Here is a 17,370-nt window from a genome sequence, read left to right on the forward strand (position 1 = left end):
CACAAGTCAGTTCAAATTGCCTTGTGACCGAAATGCTGGTAAATGGAGCTAGGTAATGATCATTGCTCTGTATGCCCCATAGTAAGATAGTAAGTGTGACAGCCCTGGCCTCCGCCAAGGGACTGGTATTCTTATGACCCCTGGCAGCAAGAGGGTGAGGCTGGAGACTCGCCTGTGTCACTTCCTAGAGTAACAATCTAGTCTAGTACCTTACTTTACCTCGCCAAGCCTCAATGTATTTACTCGTAAAATGGGAGAATCATATTTCTCAGTGGTTATGAGAATTCAATGAAATAAGACTTAGGAAGTACTTGGCCTGGTGCCTGGCATGTGGTAAGTGTTTGATACAATGTAGCCATTGTTTCAGAACAACACATGATAATAGCGTGGTGACAGCAATGTCCACCATTAATAATAAAATCCTAGTCAGAGCAGTAAGTGTGATCACTACTGGCTATTGATAACTAGGCACTATTGATTCCAGCCTGCAGACCGTAGGGGCCCTGAGCTGGCCCAGACTCTCCCCACTCGGTCCCTAGCGATGCTGCCTTTGGTTGGAGTGGCATCAAGCCTGTGGCACCTCCTTCTTCCATAGGTGCCATCGTGGGCAATTAATGGGAGGACAGCCTGTTTGTCTTTCAGGCCAGGTGTTCCAGTAGACCAGCAGGGCTGGGTCTGCAGACACCCAGGCTCTGAAGCCACAGCTCCGTCACCACCAGGGATGGCAGGTGACAGCAGACCTGCAGGGGTTAACTGCTTGCAGCTGCCAGACCTCATTCTTCTTTTTTTTTTTTCTTCCTTTTTTGCCCACCCTGCCCGGCATATAGAGTTCTAGGATCAGATCTGAGCGACAGTTGCCACCTACACCACAGCTGTGGCAATGTCAGGTCCTTAACCCACTGTGCTGGCCAGGGATGGAACATGCATCTGAGCACTGCGGAGACTCAAAGATCCCATTGCACCACAGTGGAAACTCCTCCTTCTTTGATAATGGCTCCCCAGTCTCCTTTGGGAAGCCATTAGGGTTGCCATATTTGGCAATTAATAATACAGGAAGTTCAGTTAAATTTTTATTTCAGAAAAACAATGCTTTTTAAAAATTTTATTTTAATTTTAAAAATTTTTTAATTTTGTGGTCTTTTTGTCATTTCAGCATATGGAGGTTCCCAGGCTAGGGGTCTAATCGGATCTGTAGCTGCCAGCCTATGTCAGAGCCAGAGCAACGCAGGATCCGAGATACATCTGCAACCTACACCACAGCTCTTGACAACACCGGATCCTCAACCCACTGAGAAAGGCTAGGGATTGAACCCACAACCTCGTGGTTCCTAGTCGGATTCGTTAACCACTGCACCACGATGGGAACTCCTGATTTTTTTTAGTATCATATTACAATGTATGTGTGTCTACTGAAAAATTAATTTATCTAAAATTTAAATATAACTTGGTGGCTTGTATTTTACTGGCCACCCCTAGGAACCTTGTCCCCACCACCCTCAGACCCTGTGATTCCTTGGGAGGGCCAAGTGGCCTCAGGTGTGGGCAGAGTCTGACCAATCCTAGTAGCCTATCAGTCGGGCACACTGATTGGTTCAGAGACAGGCATGTGACCCACTCAGTAGCCAATGAGAGTCAGCCTGGGAACTTGCTGAGACAACTGGAAAAGAGGTGCTCTCAGGTAGCTGGGTTTGCTAAGCTAGAGAAGTGAGGTTGGAGTTGCAGGGGGCCCTTTGCTGCTGCAATGTAAGGAGGGGCTGCTGGGTAAGGCAGAGAGTGACAAGACTTCATATGAGCTGCTGGGGATGGTTTTGCTTAAACCAGTTTATTTCTCCTACCCTACCTCCTTCTCTCTGTTCTTGCAACCCAAGAAATAAGCTGGATGACACTGAAAAAGTCATAAAGCCACTGTTTCAGGGACAACTTGAAAGAGACTTTAGAAGTCACCAGCTGGGGCCTTTCCTTGGCCAGGCCCTGGCTCTCAAGTCAGTACAGATGCCCTTTCACTTGCAGAGATGCATCAGGGCTGCCCAGGTGGACAAAGAACAAAGCTAGACTCTGTGTTTTCTACTTTTATTTTCTAGAACAAAACGTGTGCCACCTGGCAGGGCCTCCGATGCCTGGTGTTCTCCCTGCTCCCCACCACTGCTGCCCTGAATAAACCCCAGTCAGCAGAGGCCAGGAAGGAAAAGAATGCTGATTCTGGGGACAGAAGGCATGGCCTCACCACTTGTTCATATCTGGGCAGATGGTGATTGGAGCGGTCTCGGAGCCTGGCCGGGGGCATCCCAGGCCAAGGGGCGGGTCAGGCTGCGGGTATGGACAGGAACACAATTCCCCCATCTGTACCAGCCCCGTGACCCCACAGAACCCTCTGCCTGGGACTGGCCAGGAGCTGCTGGCCTTTCCGTAGGGGAACCGGGACTCCGGCCTTGGGCACCCAACATCCCAGCCCCTGGGGGAGGGCATCACAAAATTGGCCAGTGATCTCAGCTGCTCGGGTCGGAAGTCTTGGGCTGCCCGGGATGGGTAGCGCAGGGTCTAGACGGCATCGCCCTCGCCGTCAGACTCAATGACGTCCAGGGGCTGCAGGCGCAGGGAGTCGTAGTTGGGGGGTGGGGTGCCGGGGATGGGCGGCGCCTGCTCTTGGACATAGGGCCCAGGGTCGGCGCTGGGCGCGGGCGTGTCGGGCTGGAAGCTGAAGTTGGTGTGGGCCTCCACCAGCTCGGCCACGGTGGGCGGCGGGCCGACGTAGCGAGCCTGGGCCCGCCTCTGCCGCAGGCTCTTGGCGAGGGCCACCAGCTTGATAATGGTGATCCACACGAAGTCAATGATGATCTCCGCGAACTCAATGAGGCACAGCACCGAGCCCCCCATCCAGAAGCCAAACTGGCCGCCCAGGTTCGACAGCAGCCAGACGATCTGTGGGGAGCAGGGGGCTGAGGGCCTGGCTGGGGTCAGGGGTCAGGAGTCCTGGGTCGGGGGTGGAGCTCGGGCCACTAATTCCTACCTCAAGCCCAGCCTGGCAGATGCCCATGAGTTGGGTTGTTTGACCGAGAAAGGGTTGGAAAGGGTGAGCATCTCAGCCCAGGGAGGTAAGCTGGGGCTGCTTAAGGGACCTTCCGAGTTCCTTGGTTGGGCTCAGGACCCTCCCCACCCTCAGGGTGCGGGGTGAGGGGGCTGCAGCCAGGGTGGAGGTGTCAGGAGCCCCCAGACTCACGTTATTGGCTGCTGACTCCTCAATGGTGCGGTAGTTGAATTCTTGGAAGTAGATGTTGAGCTTGACAATTCCCTGCCTGTGGGAGGCAGCAAGGGGGCTGGTACCCTCTTCCCAAGACACATACACACACATAAACACACACACACACACACACACACACACACACACACACACACACACGAAAGACAGCAATCCCCCGCCCCCAGCATCCCCCTGGCTCAAGCTTCTCACGTGCCCACTCCCAGGAGTGGTTTGGTCCAAATGAGAGCCCGGAAGGGCATCTCTGCCCAAAGGACCCTGGGGTCCAAGACAGGCCTGAGGATGGGCTCAGGGCTCCCCTCTTCCACTTCCACCCCGTGCACAGTTGACTCGGCAGAGGGTCCTAAGCTGGAAACAGGGGTGAGTAGCTGGGGAGATGTCCCCCCTACACCTGATAGTCCTCAGATAGGCTCTGCTCACTCACACCTCCAGGCTCCTGCCAGGACATCTGGCTGCATCTTTTTTGGGGGGAGGGGGCTGCACTCGAGGCATGTGGAAGTACCCAGGCTAGCGGTCAAATCAGAGCTGTAGCTGCTGGCCTACGCCACAGCCACAGTGAGACCAGATCCGAGATGCATCTGCAACCTATACCACAGCTCATGGCCACCCTCTGAGCGAGGCCCAGGATTGAACCCACGTCCTCATGAATGGAACCCATGAGTTGGGTTCATTACCTCTGAGTCACGATGGGAACTCCCTGTTTGTCTTTCTTTCTTTCTTTCTTTCTTTCTTTCTTTCTTTCTTTCTTTCTTTCTTTCTTTCTTTCTTTCTTTCTTTCTTTCTTTCTTCCTGGCCATATCCATGACATGTGGAAGTTCCTGGACCAGGGACTGAACCTGCACCCTAGCAGCAACCCCAACCACAGCAGTGACAATGCCTGGTCCTTAACCCGCCGAGCCACCAGGAAACTCCCACTGCCTCTTCTCATTTGTTTGAAATAGTTCCTCCTCCTTCCCGGAGGATGAGCTCAAGAGTCACCTCCCTGTAGAGCCCTCCCTTATCTCTCAGGCAGAAGGAGCCCCCCTCCTGGCTGGGCTCTCATAGGGAGGGTCCTGTGCAGACCCCCCAGCAGCCTGAGCCCCGTTTGCCTATCTCTGTCCTCTAGCCTCAAACTTCCTGATCGTATGAACCTTGTGTCTGTCTTGTGCGCAATGCACGTTGTGTCGAATGGATGGAAAGATGGATGAATGGAAGGAGGGACAATGGCGGGATGAATGGGGGGCAGGATGAATGGGTGAGTGGGTTAGATGGATGGGAAGAATGGATGGTGGACGGGCGGGAGGGATGGATGATGGATAAATGGCTGGATGGGTACGTGCGCAAGGACTGGAGGCGGGGATGGGTAGATGAACAGGGGACAACAGATGGAAGCATAGGTTGCCCTCTCGGAAGTGCCAGGCGCTGAGCCTCCTTGGCTGGCCTCTCGTGCCCAGTGCTCCCTCTTTTAGGCTTGCTTCTGGATCTGGCCAGTGTGAGAAGGTGTCTGAGTATCTTCCCTCTATCCACGCTCCTCCCCGAAAGCCCTGGTTCCTTCTCTTTTCTGCCGTCCTCGGCCTTGCCAGACTCTAAGCTCACCTGCTCAAGGTGATGTTGGTGCTTTGGTCCCGCTCCTCAGACAAGACATGGAAAATCCAGTCCTGGAATGGGAAAAGACAGGTGCCCCCCAAAACCCCGTGACTGCAGCATCCCCTCCCAGTCCTGGGCTCTGCCACCAGGGGGAGGCAGACCACAGCCCTGTATCTTCCTGAAGCCCCCCTGGGGACCATGTTTTGGCACAGGGAGAAAGGGGACAGTGACAGGACAGGCGGTGACTGCCCTCTGGGGGAGAAGCCACTCAGGTCTTCAGACTCTCCCCAGTAGACCCAGCCGCCCTGCATCTGCTCTTTCCTTCCTCGGGCCCTGGCACTGGCTGGATCCTCCTCCCCAGCCCCTCCCAGCCTGGCTCAGCCTCATCCTCTAGTGTTGACTCCAATGTCACCTTTTTAGGGAGGTCTTCCCTGACTACCTGAACTAGCGTGGATTGCCCCAGGCACCCTCTCTTCATCCGCTTTACTTCCTAGGCGGCCACTTGAAATGATCTTATTTCCAAATATTGCCCGTCTCTCCACCTAGAACGTAAGCTTCGTAAAGGCAAAAGACGTCTGTCTTATTCACGCTGTGTGCTCAGCACAGTGCCTGGGGGGACACTGGTGGAAGGAAGTGGGGAGGGAGGGGAGGGAGGAAGGAACTCCTTTCTCTCTCTCTCCTTTTTTTTTTTGCTTTTTAGGGCCACACCTGCGGCATATGAAGTTCCCAGGCTAGGGGTTGAATTGGAGCTACAGCTGCTGGCCTACACCACAGCTGTAGCAACACCGGATCTGAACCGCATCTTAGACCTACACCACAGCTCATGGCAACACCAGAATGCTTAACCCACTGAGCGAGGCCAGGGATCCAACCCAAATCCTCATGGATTCTAGTCTGATTCGTTTGTGCTGTGCCACAACGGGAACTCTAGGAACTCTTTTCTTTTGTTGTTGTTGTTGTTGTTTTTTGTCTTTTTAAGGCCACACCTGCAGCACATGGAGGTTCCCAGGCTAGGGGTCCAATTGGAGCTGTAGCTGCCGGCCTACACCACAGCCACAGCAACTTGGGAACCAAGCTGCATCTGAGACCTACACCACAGCTCACGGCAACAGCGGATCCTTAACCCACTGAGCGAGGCCAGGGGAGGGAACCCACAACCTCATGGTTCCTAATCAGGTTCGTTAACTGCTGAGCCACAACCCGGAACTCCTTCAGGAACTCTTTTCTAAGGTTCCAAACTGCCTGCAGACCCACGCCCAGATGTAAGGGGGTCCAGCCAGGAGGGGGCCACTCCCCCCACTCACCTCGGAGGACTCAGAAGGCCAGTCGGCCATGGAGATGGTCATCTTGTACTGGGTGTCGCTGGAAGAGAGAAGGCAGCCTGTCGCTGTCCCTGCCTGCCCCGCCCTCCACGTCGCGCCCCCCCAGCACCCGAGGCTCCAGGCTGGACTCACTTGCAGGACTCCTTGCAGACGTCAATGCAGGTCTCCCTCTGTGCCAGGCTCATGCGCAGGTCTGAGTAGCAATAGGCTGAACCGGAGGGGGGTGGGTGCGAGAGACTCTCAACCGGGTTTTCTGCGTTGAGCCTCAGGCCACACCCCCCCCGGACCCCCACCTCTAGTCTTTTTGACCCAGACATCACAACTGCAGCCCAGCAGGGTCAGAGCACCTTTCCCTCGGCTTGTCACCCTGATCCTGGCCAGGAGGCCCAGGTGACAGGGTCACGTGGGAACGGAGGGGTGGTTGGAAGGGATAAAGTGTTCCCTCTTATCCCCACATTTTCTTCTTTCTTTCTTTCTGTCTGTCTCTTTATGTCTTTCTTTCTGTCTTTTTAGGGCCGTACCTGTGGCATATGGAGGATCCCAGGCTAGGGGTCTAATCGGAGCTGTAGCCGCTGGTCTACACCGCAGCCACAGCAACGCCAGATCCGAGCCGCGTCTGTGACCTACACCACAGCTCACCGCAACGCCGGATCCTTGACCCGCTGAGTAGGGCCAAGGATCAAACCTGCCTCCTCATGGATACTAGTCGGATTTGTAACTGCTGAGCCACAACGGAAACTCCCATACATTTTCTGTCTTAAGAGGTGGTGTGACTTTCTCTGCTGCTGACAACATCCATGGGGGTTTGGACTCTGGGCCTGAACCTCGGCTCGTTGTGAGCCCAGCGGGGCTCTTTGAGGCTTCAAGTCACATGGATCGAGTCTCTCCCGAACACACATGCTTCAAAGGTACCCTTCATGGAGTCGAGGAATAGAGGGGAGCTGGGTTCCCCTGGGTGGGGGAGCCGGGGTGAGAAGGGCTGTGGACTGGAGCACATGGCCTGCCCCTCCCTTGTGCCCAGAGCCTTCGTGGGCCTTGGCTCTGCTGTCTAGGGGGCCCATCCCCGGGGACGCCCCACTCACCCCAGTCTGGGAACTCCTGGCTGTTGCAGTATTTCTCCCCGGGGGGCAGCGGGTACAGGTAGTGGCCACAGCTGCAGTGACGGATCATGTGCTCTTGGAAGCAGGAGCGAATACAGGCCTGAGGGTGGGGGGCGGTGCAGAGGGAACCAGACGTGACGGGTCATGTCCCCACACCAGCCTCCCCCCCCCCTCCGGGAAGGGCGCCCAGGGAGCTTGATGCCCAGGCCAGGGGGGCTGGGGGTGCTGGGAGAGGGGCCCCTCCTGCAGAGAAGTCCCGAGGTGGCTGAGCTGCCCCCCGTAGTTGGGGTGTAGCTGTCCTTCCCTGTTCCTGGCTCCTGCAGAGGGACTCAGGCCAGACCCCAGCTCTCAGAGGCTGGGGCCCCACCAATGACATGGGGAAGGGGGTGCTGGTTCCAACCCGAAAGTTTTAACTCTGAGATGGCTCTTGCCACGTGGAAAGACTCTTAAGGGAAGACAGGCTGGCCGGGTGCTCCCTCTCCCTGGAGGGAAATGCAGAGGGAAGGTGGGAAGGGTGATGGCTGAGTTGCTCAGAGAGCATGAAGGAGGAAGTGACATTCTACAGAATGTCCCCTGGGTGGGGGTGGGGGAGTGGGAAGAGTGAACTCAGGCCCCCATGGGCTTAGATGTGGTGAGTCTACTGGTACTGAGGTTTCGGGTCACCCCGACCTGGTTTCAGTCCACTCAGAAAGGAGCTATGTGTGGCCGTTCCCGCCGTGGCACAACGGGATCAGCAGCGTCTCTGCAGCGCTGGGACACGGGTTCGATCCCTGGCCCGGCACAGTGGGTTAAGGATCCCGTGTTGCCGCAGTTGTGGCATAAGTTGAAACTGGGGCTTGGATCTGATCCCTGGCCTGGGAACTCCATATGCTAGGGGTGGCAAAAAAAAAAAAAAAAAAAAGGAAAATAATAAAAATAAATAAAATAAAATTCTTAAAAAAAAAGAAAGAAAAAGAAAGGGGCCTGGGGCCAGCCCTTAGGCTCTGCCCCTCCGTTTACTCCTGTGGCTCCTGTCGGCTGAGGTGGGAGCTCAGCTTAGCGCAGGGGGCTCAGCGAGAGCTTGCTCCTGTCTCTGCTGCCTGGTTTCCCCAGTCCGGCCCCTGGACGACTCTCACCCTTGCTGGCTCCCTCCACCCCTCTCAGGGCTGCCTCACCCTCAGGGCAGGTGCCCGCATCTTTCCCCGCACTCCGCCTGCCTGCGGCTTCCCAGGCTGGCGCATCCTGCCCTTTGCTCTCCCTGGCAGAGCTCCTGGTGGGCACAGCCAGGAGGAGCTGGTCCAGGGTAAGGCCGCGGGCAACAGGGAGCACTGACTTTGGGCAAACCTTGCTGGCTGTCTCATCTGCTGTTTTGTTTTTTGTTTTTGTCTTTTTGCCCTTTCTAGGGCCGCTCCCACGGCATATGGAGGTTCCCAGGCTAGGGGTCCAATCGGAGCTGTAGCCACCAGCCTACACCACAGCCATAGCAACGCAGATCCGAGCTGCGTCTGCAACTGACACCACAGCTCACGGCAACGCCGGATCCTTAACCCACTGAGCAAGGCCAGGGATCGATTTCGCACCCTCATGGTTCCTAGTCGGATTTGTTAACCACTGAGCCACGACAGGAACTCCTGTCTCATTTGGAAAGTAGGAGTTCTTTCCAGGGCCCGATGGAGTCTAGGGTGGAGGTGATGGGGGGTGGGGGGAGCAGGTGGGCAGAGCACCTGACTGGGACATGGGTCTTTGCCAAGTTCTCCGGCCAGAGAACTGAGGTCTTTCTGGAATGAAGTCTTCTGGGCCTCCTTCACTGTGGGGTGTGCTCCCCATGTCCCTGTGCTGCCTTGTCTGTCCATCTGTCCCTGAAGAGGCTCTGAGGATTCCCCCAGTTCTCCATCCCAAGAGGGTCTGAGTGTGGGGTGCATGGGGTCCGCTGGACGGAGTGGGCAGGCAGGTGGGCATGGGAGAAAGTGGGTTTCCATGATTCAGGCAAAGGGGGAAACCACACCCTGCTCGGCGGGGCGCTCAGACACAGAGCCAGGCACTGGGCTTCCCTCGTTATGCCTCAGTTTCCTTGGCTGCTAAGGCAGACCGGGCTGGGCAGAAAACATGCCAGCCAGTGGTCATTGCGGTCACCTTTGCAAGATTCAGTCTGTCTTCTCCACTGGGGCCAGGCCTCTGGGGCTGACCTTGGAGATCAGGACAAGAGGGCAGTCCCTCTCATTCCGCTGCAGCAAGAGGGATCGAGGCCAGATACAAAGAGGGACTTCTCAGGTACATCAATGAGGCATTTGGATGGGGGTCTGTGGACCCCAATTTCATCATTTCTGATAATAGTATCTGTATCTTAGGGTTGTCGTGAGGATGAAACGACTTAATATATATGCATAAAGCACTTGAAACACTGCCTGCCCAGCACCTGATAAGCCTGTTATTAATAGTATATTAATAAATGCTTATAACAAATAGATACTAAATGCTATCATTAGCGTATTAATAAATGCTAACAATAATGAATAATTATTGTTAGTATATTATTGCCTCATGGGGGTATCGAAAGGATCAAATGATGTAATCTTTATAAAACACACACACACACACACACACACACATGCAGGGGAGACCCCAGAGTGAGAGCCCTATCACCCAGGGCATCTTCAAGGTCACTCTTGCCCAAGTGGGGACCAGGACTAGACTGGCTCTCTGGCCCCCAGGGCACCCTGTGGTCACAGAGATCCAGCAGAGCCAGCCTCAGGGGTTGGGCCAGGTAGATGTGGATGGGGCCCTAGGGTCATAGGCTGCCTGGGCTTCTCACCTGAATGGAATAGGTGGTGTTGTAGTCACCGTAGTTGCTGTAGAGGTTTTGAATGGGGACGTCGGAACCATTCATGGTGCACTGGCTGTAGGGCTCGCCCTTCCGCTCCAGCTTGTCCTATGTTCAGAGAGATTATTGGTGGGGCCCCTGGTTGCCCCTAGGAAGCCCCCTCTGTTCCCCCCTCCCATCAAGCACGCAGGTCTAGGGGAGGCTGATGCTGCGAGGGGATGGAGGGTCGCGTTCCCAGCAGGTGCCAGAGGGGGCGGCGCTCATCTTCCCTCCAGGCATGGCTCCTGAGCAGGGTTCTAGCCCGGAGGCCAGGCAGGAGTCGGTGGTGAGGTTGTCCAGGGTTTGGGGAGGCCCAGACCCCCTCCCCTGAGGTCAGTACTAAGTAGGGGAGCTGCCCTTGGGCTGCGACCGTACCACCAGCACCCCGATGGACGTCTCTGTCCCCGACATGGCGTAGATGCCCTCGTCTTTGATGAAGGGGAAGGACCTCTGCTCGTGCAGCATCAGCCGGACGCCGCCCGTGGACGTGAGGAAGGGCACGTAGTCTTTCTGGCCCATGTCCAGGATCAACTTCAGGCCTGAGGGCAAGGTGGGGCTGAGAGAGCCGTCTGAGCTTGCTCCCCCAGGCTGAGGGGAGACCCACCACCCACCTGTCCAAGCTCCCTCCCGCCAAGGGTACCTCCTGGGGTTTGCACAGGATGCTGGCTCAGCTTCGGGAAAATCCAGATGTCTTGCCTTCTCTAAGGCCCCCATCCTAGGCCACATCACCATGGATCTCCTCGCTGGGTTCCTTTTGCCCCTTCCCTGCCCCCCATGTCTCCTTTCCATATGGCAGCCAGATCCAGGGGGCACAGCGCAGGCAGCCACGCCTTACACCCCACGGGTGCTCATTCTTTCCACTCATCCCCTTAGCTGCTCTGGCTCCTTCCTGCGGCGGGGCCTTTGGGAGGCTCCTCCTTCCTTCTGGAATGCTCCTCCACCCTCACCTTTCACCTAGAAGCTCCTGCTCTTCCTTCAGGTCTCAGCCCAAGTGTCACTTCCTCCAGAAGCCTTCCCTGACTACCTCCGCGGGGTCTTGGGATCTGGGTTTTACGCTCTGGAATTTGCCTTTGAAGTACCTGCCTCACTCTTGAGAGTCTCCTTTTCTTTGTATTTATTTTTCTTTCTAGGGCCGCACCTGCGGCACATGGAAGTTCCCAGACTAGGGGTGGAATCGGAGCTGCAGGTGCCAGCCTACACAACAGCCACAGCGACGTGGGATCCGAGTTGAGGCTGAGGGCTTCCTTGGGCACCAAGCTGATGGCTTCCTCGCTTTGCTCATCAATAAAATGGGCGCATCCGTCGCTACCCCAGGGATTTATGAGTGCTGGGGGTGAGGGGATGCTGACAAGGGGGCTGACCCAGCACAAACACACACACACACACACACACACACACACACACACACCACACGCCACACACACAGAGAGCCCACCCCGCCATGAGGATTTAAAGCCTCAGGGCTCTGATCCCAGGATTAACCAAAATTTACCAAACTCAGCTCCAGGGTTGGCTGAAGGGAGGGCCTTCTCCTTCATGCCCCAGTTGAAGATGTAACAGTTGCCATAATCCGGGTGGAAGATGGGGGTGAAGTTCCTGAAAGAAACACCATTGGCTGGAGGGCAGGACCCAGCCCCACCCCATCTGATGCAGCCCCTGACTACATCCAGGGTTCCTGGCAGAGGGGAGCTGGTAGATTCCGGCTCAGAGAGGCTTGGGAGGACAGGGGTGAGCTGCAGATCATCCAACCCATCGCTCCCCAATCCCCCTGCCTCCCCTGAGAGGAGATTCCCAGACTCCCTGGGGCAAGAGGGTTGGAGGGAGTCTCTCTGGGATGGAGCCCAGGCTCTCTGGCTTAGCCATGAATTAGGAAAAGAGGTTTCTTTGATGTTTTCATCTGTCTCACCTACAAGGTCTTCTAACTCATGGGATAAGTTGAATGACACCCGCCCTCCAAAAGCCGTGTCCATGTCCACACCCCAGGGACCTTATTTGGAAAAGCGGTCTTTCCAGAGGTAATTAAGGATCTTGAGATCAGCCTAGATTATCCATGTGGATCCTCAATCCAACCACAAGTGTTCTTACAAAAGACAGAAGAGGAGACACAGATGCAGAGGAGACGGCCACGTGAAGATGGAGGCAGAGACTGGAGATACACAGACAGAAGCCAAGGGACACCTGAGCCCACCAGATGCTAGAAGGGGCAAGAAAGGCTTCTCCCTTGGAGCTTTTGGAGGGAGCCTGGTCCTGTGAATACCTTCATTCCTGCCTTCTAGCCTCCTCTGTGAAAGAATAAATTTCTGTTGTGTTAAGCCACCCAGTTGTGGTCATTTGTTACAACAGCGGCAAGAAGCTAATACAGATTATAGGAATACGAGGGCAGCTCTAGGCTGTGTTTGTTCCAAGGATCTGGCAGAATCCAGACAGCTGGGCTTGTCTGGGAACCTTGGGAACTCAGGTAAAAAGGGAAGTGGGGAGTTCCCGTCGTGGCGCAGTGGTTAACGAATCCGACTAGGAACCATGAGGTTGCGGGTTCGGTCCCTGCCCTTGCTCAGTGGGTTAACGATCCGGCGTTGCCGTGAGCTGTGGTGTAGGTTGCAGACTCGGCTCGGATCCCGCGTTGCTGTGGCTGTGGCGTAGGCCGGTGGCTACAGCTCCGATTCAACCCCTAGCCTGGGAACCTCCATATGCCGAGGGAGCGGCCCAAGAAATAGCAACAACGACAAAAGACGAAAGACAAAAGACAAAAAAAAAAAGGGAAGTGGCTGGAGATAGAAGGTCAGAAGGTGTGCGTTAAGGAGCTCCCGTGTAGCTCAGTGGTTAATGAACCCGACTAGCATCCATGAAAATGAGGGCTCGACCCCTGGCCTCGATCAGTGGGCTGGGGATCCGGTGTTGCCGTAAGCTGTGGTGTAGGTTGAAGATGCGGCTAGGATCCCGTGTGGCTGTGGCTGTGGTGTAGGCTGGCAGCTATAGCTCTGATTGAACTCCTAGCCTGGGAACCTCCATATGCCATAAGTGTGGCCCTAAAAAGAAAAAAAAAGGGTTCCGGTTTCATCCAGCTAACAATTGAAGAGGGAGTGGTAGAATTAGAGGATCATCATCTTGCAACCCCCCCACCCCCAAGTTTTGGGGGGCTGGGCAATGGTGGACCGGAACCAACCAGGATGTATGGGTCCTGATGGAAGAGCACAGGCTGCCCAGGAAGTAGCTTTGCCAACCAGCCAACCAACCAACCAACCAAACAAACAACAACAACCAAATCCCAGCCCTGGAGTTCCCCATTGGCTTAGTGATTAAGGATCCAGCATTGTCACTTGTGTGGCACAGGTTCAATCCCTGGCCTGGGAACTTCTGGCCACGGCCAAAAAACCCAAACCAACCCATCCCTCCCCAACCCCCAAATCCCAGCCCTGAACAGGTTTAAGCATCTGTCTCTAACTACTATTGACAGCAGGTACTAGAGAACGTGGAACAAGTTCACGGACACCACAGAGAGTCAGTCGGCAAAATCCAGACGCCACAGGGTAAATAACGCGGTTTCTTCCAAAATGAATCGTGCGAGAAGAAATAGCATTTAAAATGTCTTTCGAGGAGTTCCCGCTGTGTCAAAGTGGGTTAAGAATCCGACTGCAGGAGTTCCTGTCGTGGCTCAGTGGAAATGAATCTGACTAGGAACCATGAGGTTGTGGGTTTGATCCCTGGCCTCGCTCAGTGGCTTGAGGATCTGGCGTTGCTGTGAACTGTGGTGTAGGTCACAGACCCAGCTCGGATCTGGAGTTGCTGTGGCTGTGGTGTAGGCCTGCGGCTGTAGCTCTGATTTGACCCCTAGCCTGGGAACCTCCATATGCCTTGGGTGCAGCTCCCCCCTAAAAAAAAATCCAACTGCAGCAGCTTGGGTTGCTGCAGAGGTTTGGGTTTGATCCCCAGCCCAGTGCAGTTGCTGCACCTGTGGCGTAGGTCGAAGCTGTGGCTTGGATTCAATCTCTGGCCTGGGAAATTTTGTAGGCTGGGGGTGCAGCCATAAAAAAGATGTCTTTTGATTTTTTTTGTTTGTTTGTTTTTTGCTTTTTAGGGGCGCACCTGGGGCATATGGAGGTTCCTAGGCTAGGGCTCTAATCAGAGTTACAGCTGCCGGCCTATGCCACAGCTACAGCCATGCCAGATCTGAGCCACATCTGCAACCTACACTACAGCTCACGGCAACACCGGATCCTTAACCCACTGAGCAAGGCCAGGGATCGAACCCGCAACCTCATGGCTCCTAGTCGGATTTTGTTTCTACAGCGCCATGACGGGAACTCCTTTTTTTTTTTTTTTGCTTTTTAGGGTCTTTTGATGTTTTTATATTGTTTCTCTTATTTTATTAAAAACAAAAAGGAAACGGGACTCCATGCAGCAAAGACTGCAGACTTCCCCGCCCCCCCCAAACGTGCTTCTTTCTAAGCTTTCTGTTCCACTCTGTGCCCTGAGCAATGGTCACCGGCCAGGCTTGGGCTGAAGACGTCTGTATATATACGTTCCCACCTGTCATCCTCACATGACCCCAGGAGGTCAGCTGCCGTCTGTTCCCATGTGCTCAGATCAGGAGGCCGCCCCCTCTAACTTTGGTCTCACTGTCTGTGTGGGCCCAAGGGAGGCTGTGAAACCCGAGCTGGGAGCTGACCCTGCCCAGCACGTGTGGGCTGCTTCCTCCACCTCTGGGCTTCAGGGTCCTCCACGCTGGGAAGGAAATCTGGACGAAACCGCCTTTATCCGCCTGACAAACACTGACGGCGGTGGGCACGTGGGTGGAGCCCCCAAGGCCCACCAGACCGTCCTGCCCTCGAAGCTCAGAAGCTCACGGCGTGGAGGGATGACACGGAGCCGTGTTGCACTAATTCTTTTTCCAAAACGTGTCTCTGGCCTCTGCCCGCCTTCTTCTGTCACTAAAGCTCCCAGCCTGGTCGGGGGCCACCAGCACCTCCCACCTGGATTCCTGCAGGCGCCTCAGCCTCCCTTCTTGCTCCCTTACCATATCATCCTCCTGCACAGGGCGATTGCTTAAATTGTGAATCAGCCCATGGCATGTCCCTGCCAGAACCTTCCAGAAGCTTCTTGCTGCTCCCAGAATGAAGTGCAAAGGCCCCGCCTGGTTGTCTCCCCCTTGTTTGTTTATCCTCCAGAGACATTCCACCCTGTTGCCAAATGCCAGGCCTGCGGCTCCTTGTGCCGGCAATATACTCCGAGCTGCTTTTTGCATTATTGAATTTCTCCTCATCCTTCAGGTTTTGTTGCTCTGGGATGATGCCTGACCTCCCGGGCCAAGGTCACTACCCCGTTAGATACTTGATCCTTTCTACCCGCTTATTCCCTTGACGGCATGCATCAAAAGCTGAAATCATCTTCTTGATTTATTTTTTGAGGGCCGCACCCACAGCTTATGGAAGCTTCTAGGCTAGGGGTCCAATCAGAGCTGCAGCTGCCGGCCTGCGCCACAGCCACAGCCACACCAGATCCAGGCTGTGTCTGTGACCCACACCACAGCTTGCGGCAATGCCGGATCCTTCACCCACTGCATGGAGCCAGGGATCAAACCTGTGTCCTCAGGGATATTAGTCAGATCCACTACCACTGAGCCACAGCGGGAGCGCCATCTTCTTGATTTATTTGCTGACTTATCAGCTGCCTCTTGCTTAGAGCATCATCTCAGGGAAGGCAGCGGTCTGTCTGGAAGGAGAAAGATCTCTGAGGCCACGAGCTCAGGCCTGGGAGCCAGGCTGCCTGAATTTGAATTCTAGCTCCGTCCCGGACAAGCCGGTGAGCTCAAGGAAGTTACTTCACCTCTCTGTGCCTCGTCTCCTCGCCTGTAACCCCAGGGTAATAACAGCACCCACCTGAAAGGGCTGAGGGTTGGAAGCCAAGCACACTAAATACTGAACAAACTCACCCCTTTGGCCCTCGCTAAACAGACACTCAGTAAATATTTGTTGGATAAATTATAATATGCGATAAGAGTCAACAGCGATCAGCTGGAGAAGTGGGGGTGGAGGGGTGGGGAGTGGGCCAGGGAAGGGTTCTTGGAGGAGATGAGACCTGAGCTGAGACTTGAACGATAAGCAAGCCGAGCCTCGGGGGAAGGGAAGGAGAACGGACACTTGGGGGAAGAAGCAGCTTTGGGCGCCCGATGGAGCGTCTGTCCTGTGTGGGATGAGGGCTGTGGCCACAGCGAAGGTGTGGAGCGGGCCAGACCAGCTCTAGCCGGGCAGGCCCTGCTCTGGAGGGAGAGACCCCGCCCCAGGGGCGTGGGGACACAGTGTGCTTAAGGAACAGTGGGGACATGGACAGCCCAGGAGGGCGAGGCCAGCTCCCCTCCTGTCCTGAGCTGCACACTGAGCCTTGCCAACTATTTGCTTGTTGATAATATTCTTTACTTGGAGAGGGTGCTTCCAACACCGGCCACCGCCGGCTCCAGAGCTGGGCATTTTCCTCCAAAAACCTTCCTGCTCGGCGCTGAGACAGAGACCAGCAAGCCTCCAGAAAGGACTGGGAAACACAGCATCCTAGCAGCAAGCAGTATAACAACAGCGGTACTGTGTGGAAGGCTTCCCAGGGCAGAACCAAGCTAGCCAATTCCCGAAGCTACACCACCACCAATAAATAAACGGTTGGATCTTGGTTTATAAATACCATTCGCCAAGCAAAGGGAATGGGGCCCCTTGGAGCAATGACTGATGCTGGGAGTGGAGCATCTTATGATGCCAGAAAGTTAAGGGTAACTTCTTAAAAAAGAAATAAATGGAGTTCCCTTCATAGCTCAGTGGTAACGAACCGGACTGGCATCCGTGAGGGTGCGGGTTCGATCCCTGGCCTCACTCCGTGGGTTAAGGATGCAGGGTTGCTGTGAGCTGTGGTGTAGGTTGCAGATGCGGCTCGGATCCTGAGTTGCTCTGGCTGTGGCGTAGGTCAGCAGCTGTAGCTCCAATTCGAGCCCTAGCCTGGGAACTTCTAGATATATATATATGCCACAGGTGCAGCCCTAAAAGGCAAAAAATAAATAAGTAATAAATAAAAAATAAAGGGATGGGGCCATGTCAAAGGGACGCAGGAGCCAACTGAAGGAGCCCTCATTGGCCAAAGCTGGAAGAATTTGAGGAAGAAAATTGGAGTTCCTGTTGTGGCTCCGCAGGTTAAGAATCCGACTAGTGTCCACGAGGAGGTGGGTTTGTTCCCTGGCCTCTCTCTGTGCGTTAAGGATTTGGTGTTGCTGCAAGCGGCAGCAGAGGTTGCAGATGCAGCTCGGATCTG

At 55.0% G+C, this 17,370-nt stretch overlaps 1 protein-coding gene across 7 annotated transcripts in view; it reads right to left on the reverse strand.

The window, feature by feature from the left end:
- Positions 1 to 2,056: 2,056 nt before the first annotated feature.
- Positions 2,057 to 17,370, reverse strand: part of SCNN1B (sodium channel epithelial 1 subunit beta) — a 72,403-nt gene continuing 57,089 nt past the window's right edge. For 5 of the 7 annotated variants that reach the window (XM_085017334.1, XM_013989681.3, XM_021086475.2 and 2 more), the window contains 9 exons: positions 11,576 to 11,679; positions 10,459 to 10,622; positions 10,036 to 10,152; positions 7,227 to 7,344; positions 6,277 to 6,352; positions 6,127 to 6,184; positions 4,832 to 4,893; positions 3,218 to 3,293; positions 2,057 to 2,919 (listed from right to left, as the gene is read on the reverse strand). In XM_085017334.1, coding sequence (XP_084873460.1) covers positions 2,539 to 2,919; positions 3,218 to 3,293; positions 4,832 to 4,893; positions 6,127 to 6,184; positions 6,277 to 6,352; positions 7,227 to 7,344; positions 10,036 to 10,152; positions 10,459 to 10,622; positions 11,576 to 11,679 — 1,156 coding nt within the window. In that variant the 3' untranslated portion in view covers positions 2,057 to 2,538. Of the gene's footprint in view, positions 2,920 to 3,217; positions 3,294 to 4,831; positions 4,894 to 6,126; positions 6,185 to 6,276; positions 6,353 to 7,226; positions 7,345 to 10,035; positions 10,153 to 10,458; positions 10,640 to 10,723; positions 10,959 to 11,575; positions 11,680 to 17,370 lie in introns of those variants that run through there. The other 2 variants (XM_085017337.1, XM_085017336.1) reach the window with 2 other exon arrangements.

This window comes from Sus scrofa, chromosome 3, assembly GCF_054392235.1.
Source record: "Sus scrofa isolate SSC_HxYL_T2T_F1_AM1 chromosome 3, Sscrofa_HxYL_maternal_Yorkshire_Landrace_v2.0, whole genome shotgun sequence".
Lineage (NCBI taxonomy): Eukaryota > Metazoa > Chordata > Mammalia > Artiodactyla > Suidae > Sus > Sus scrofa.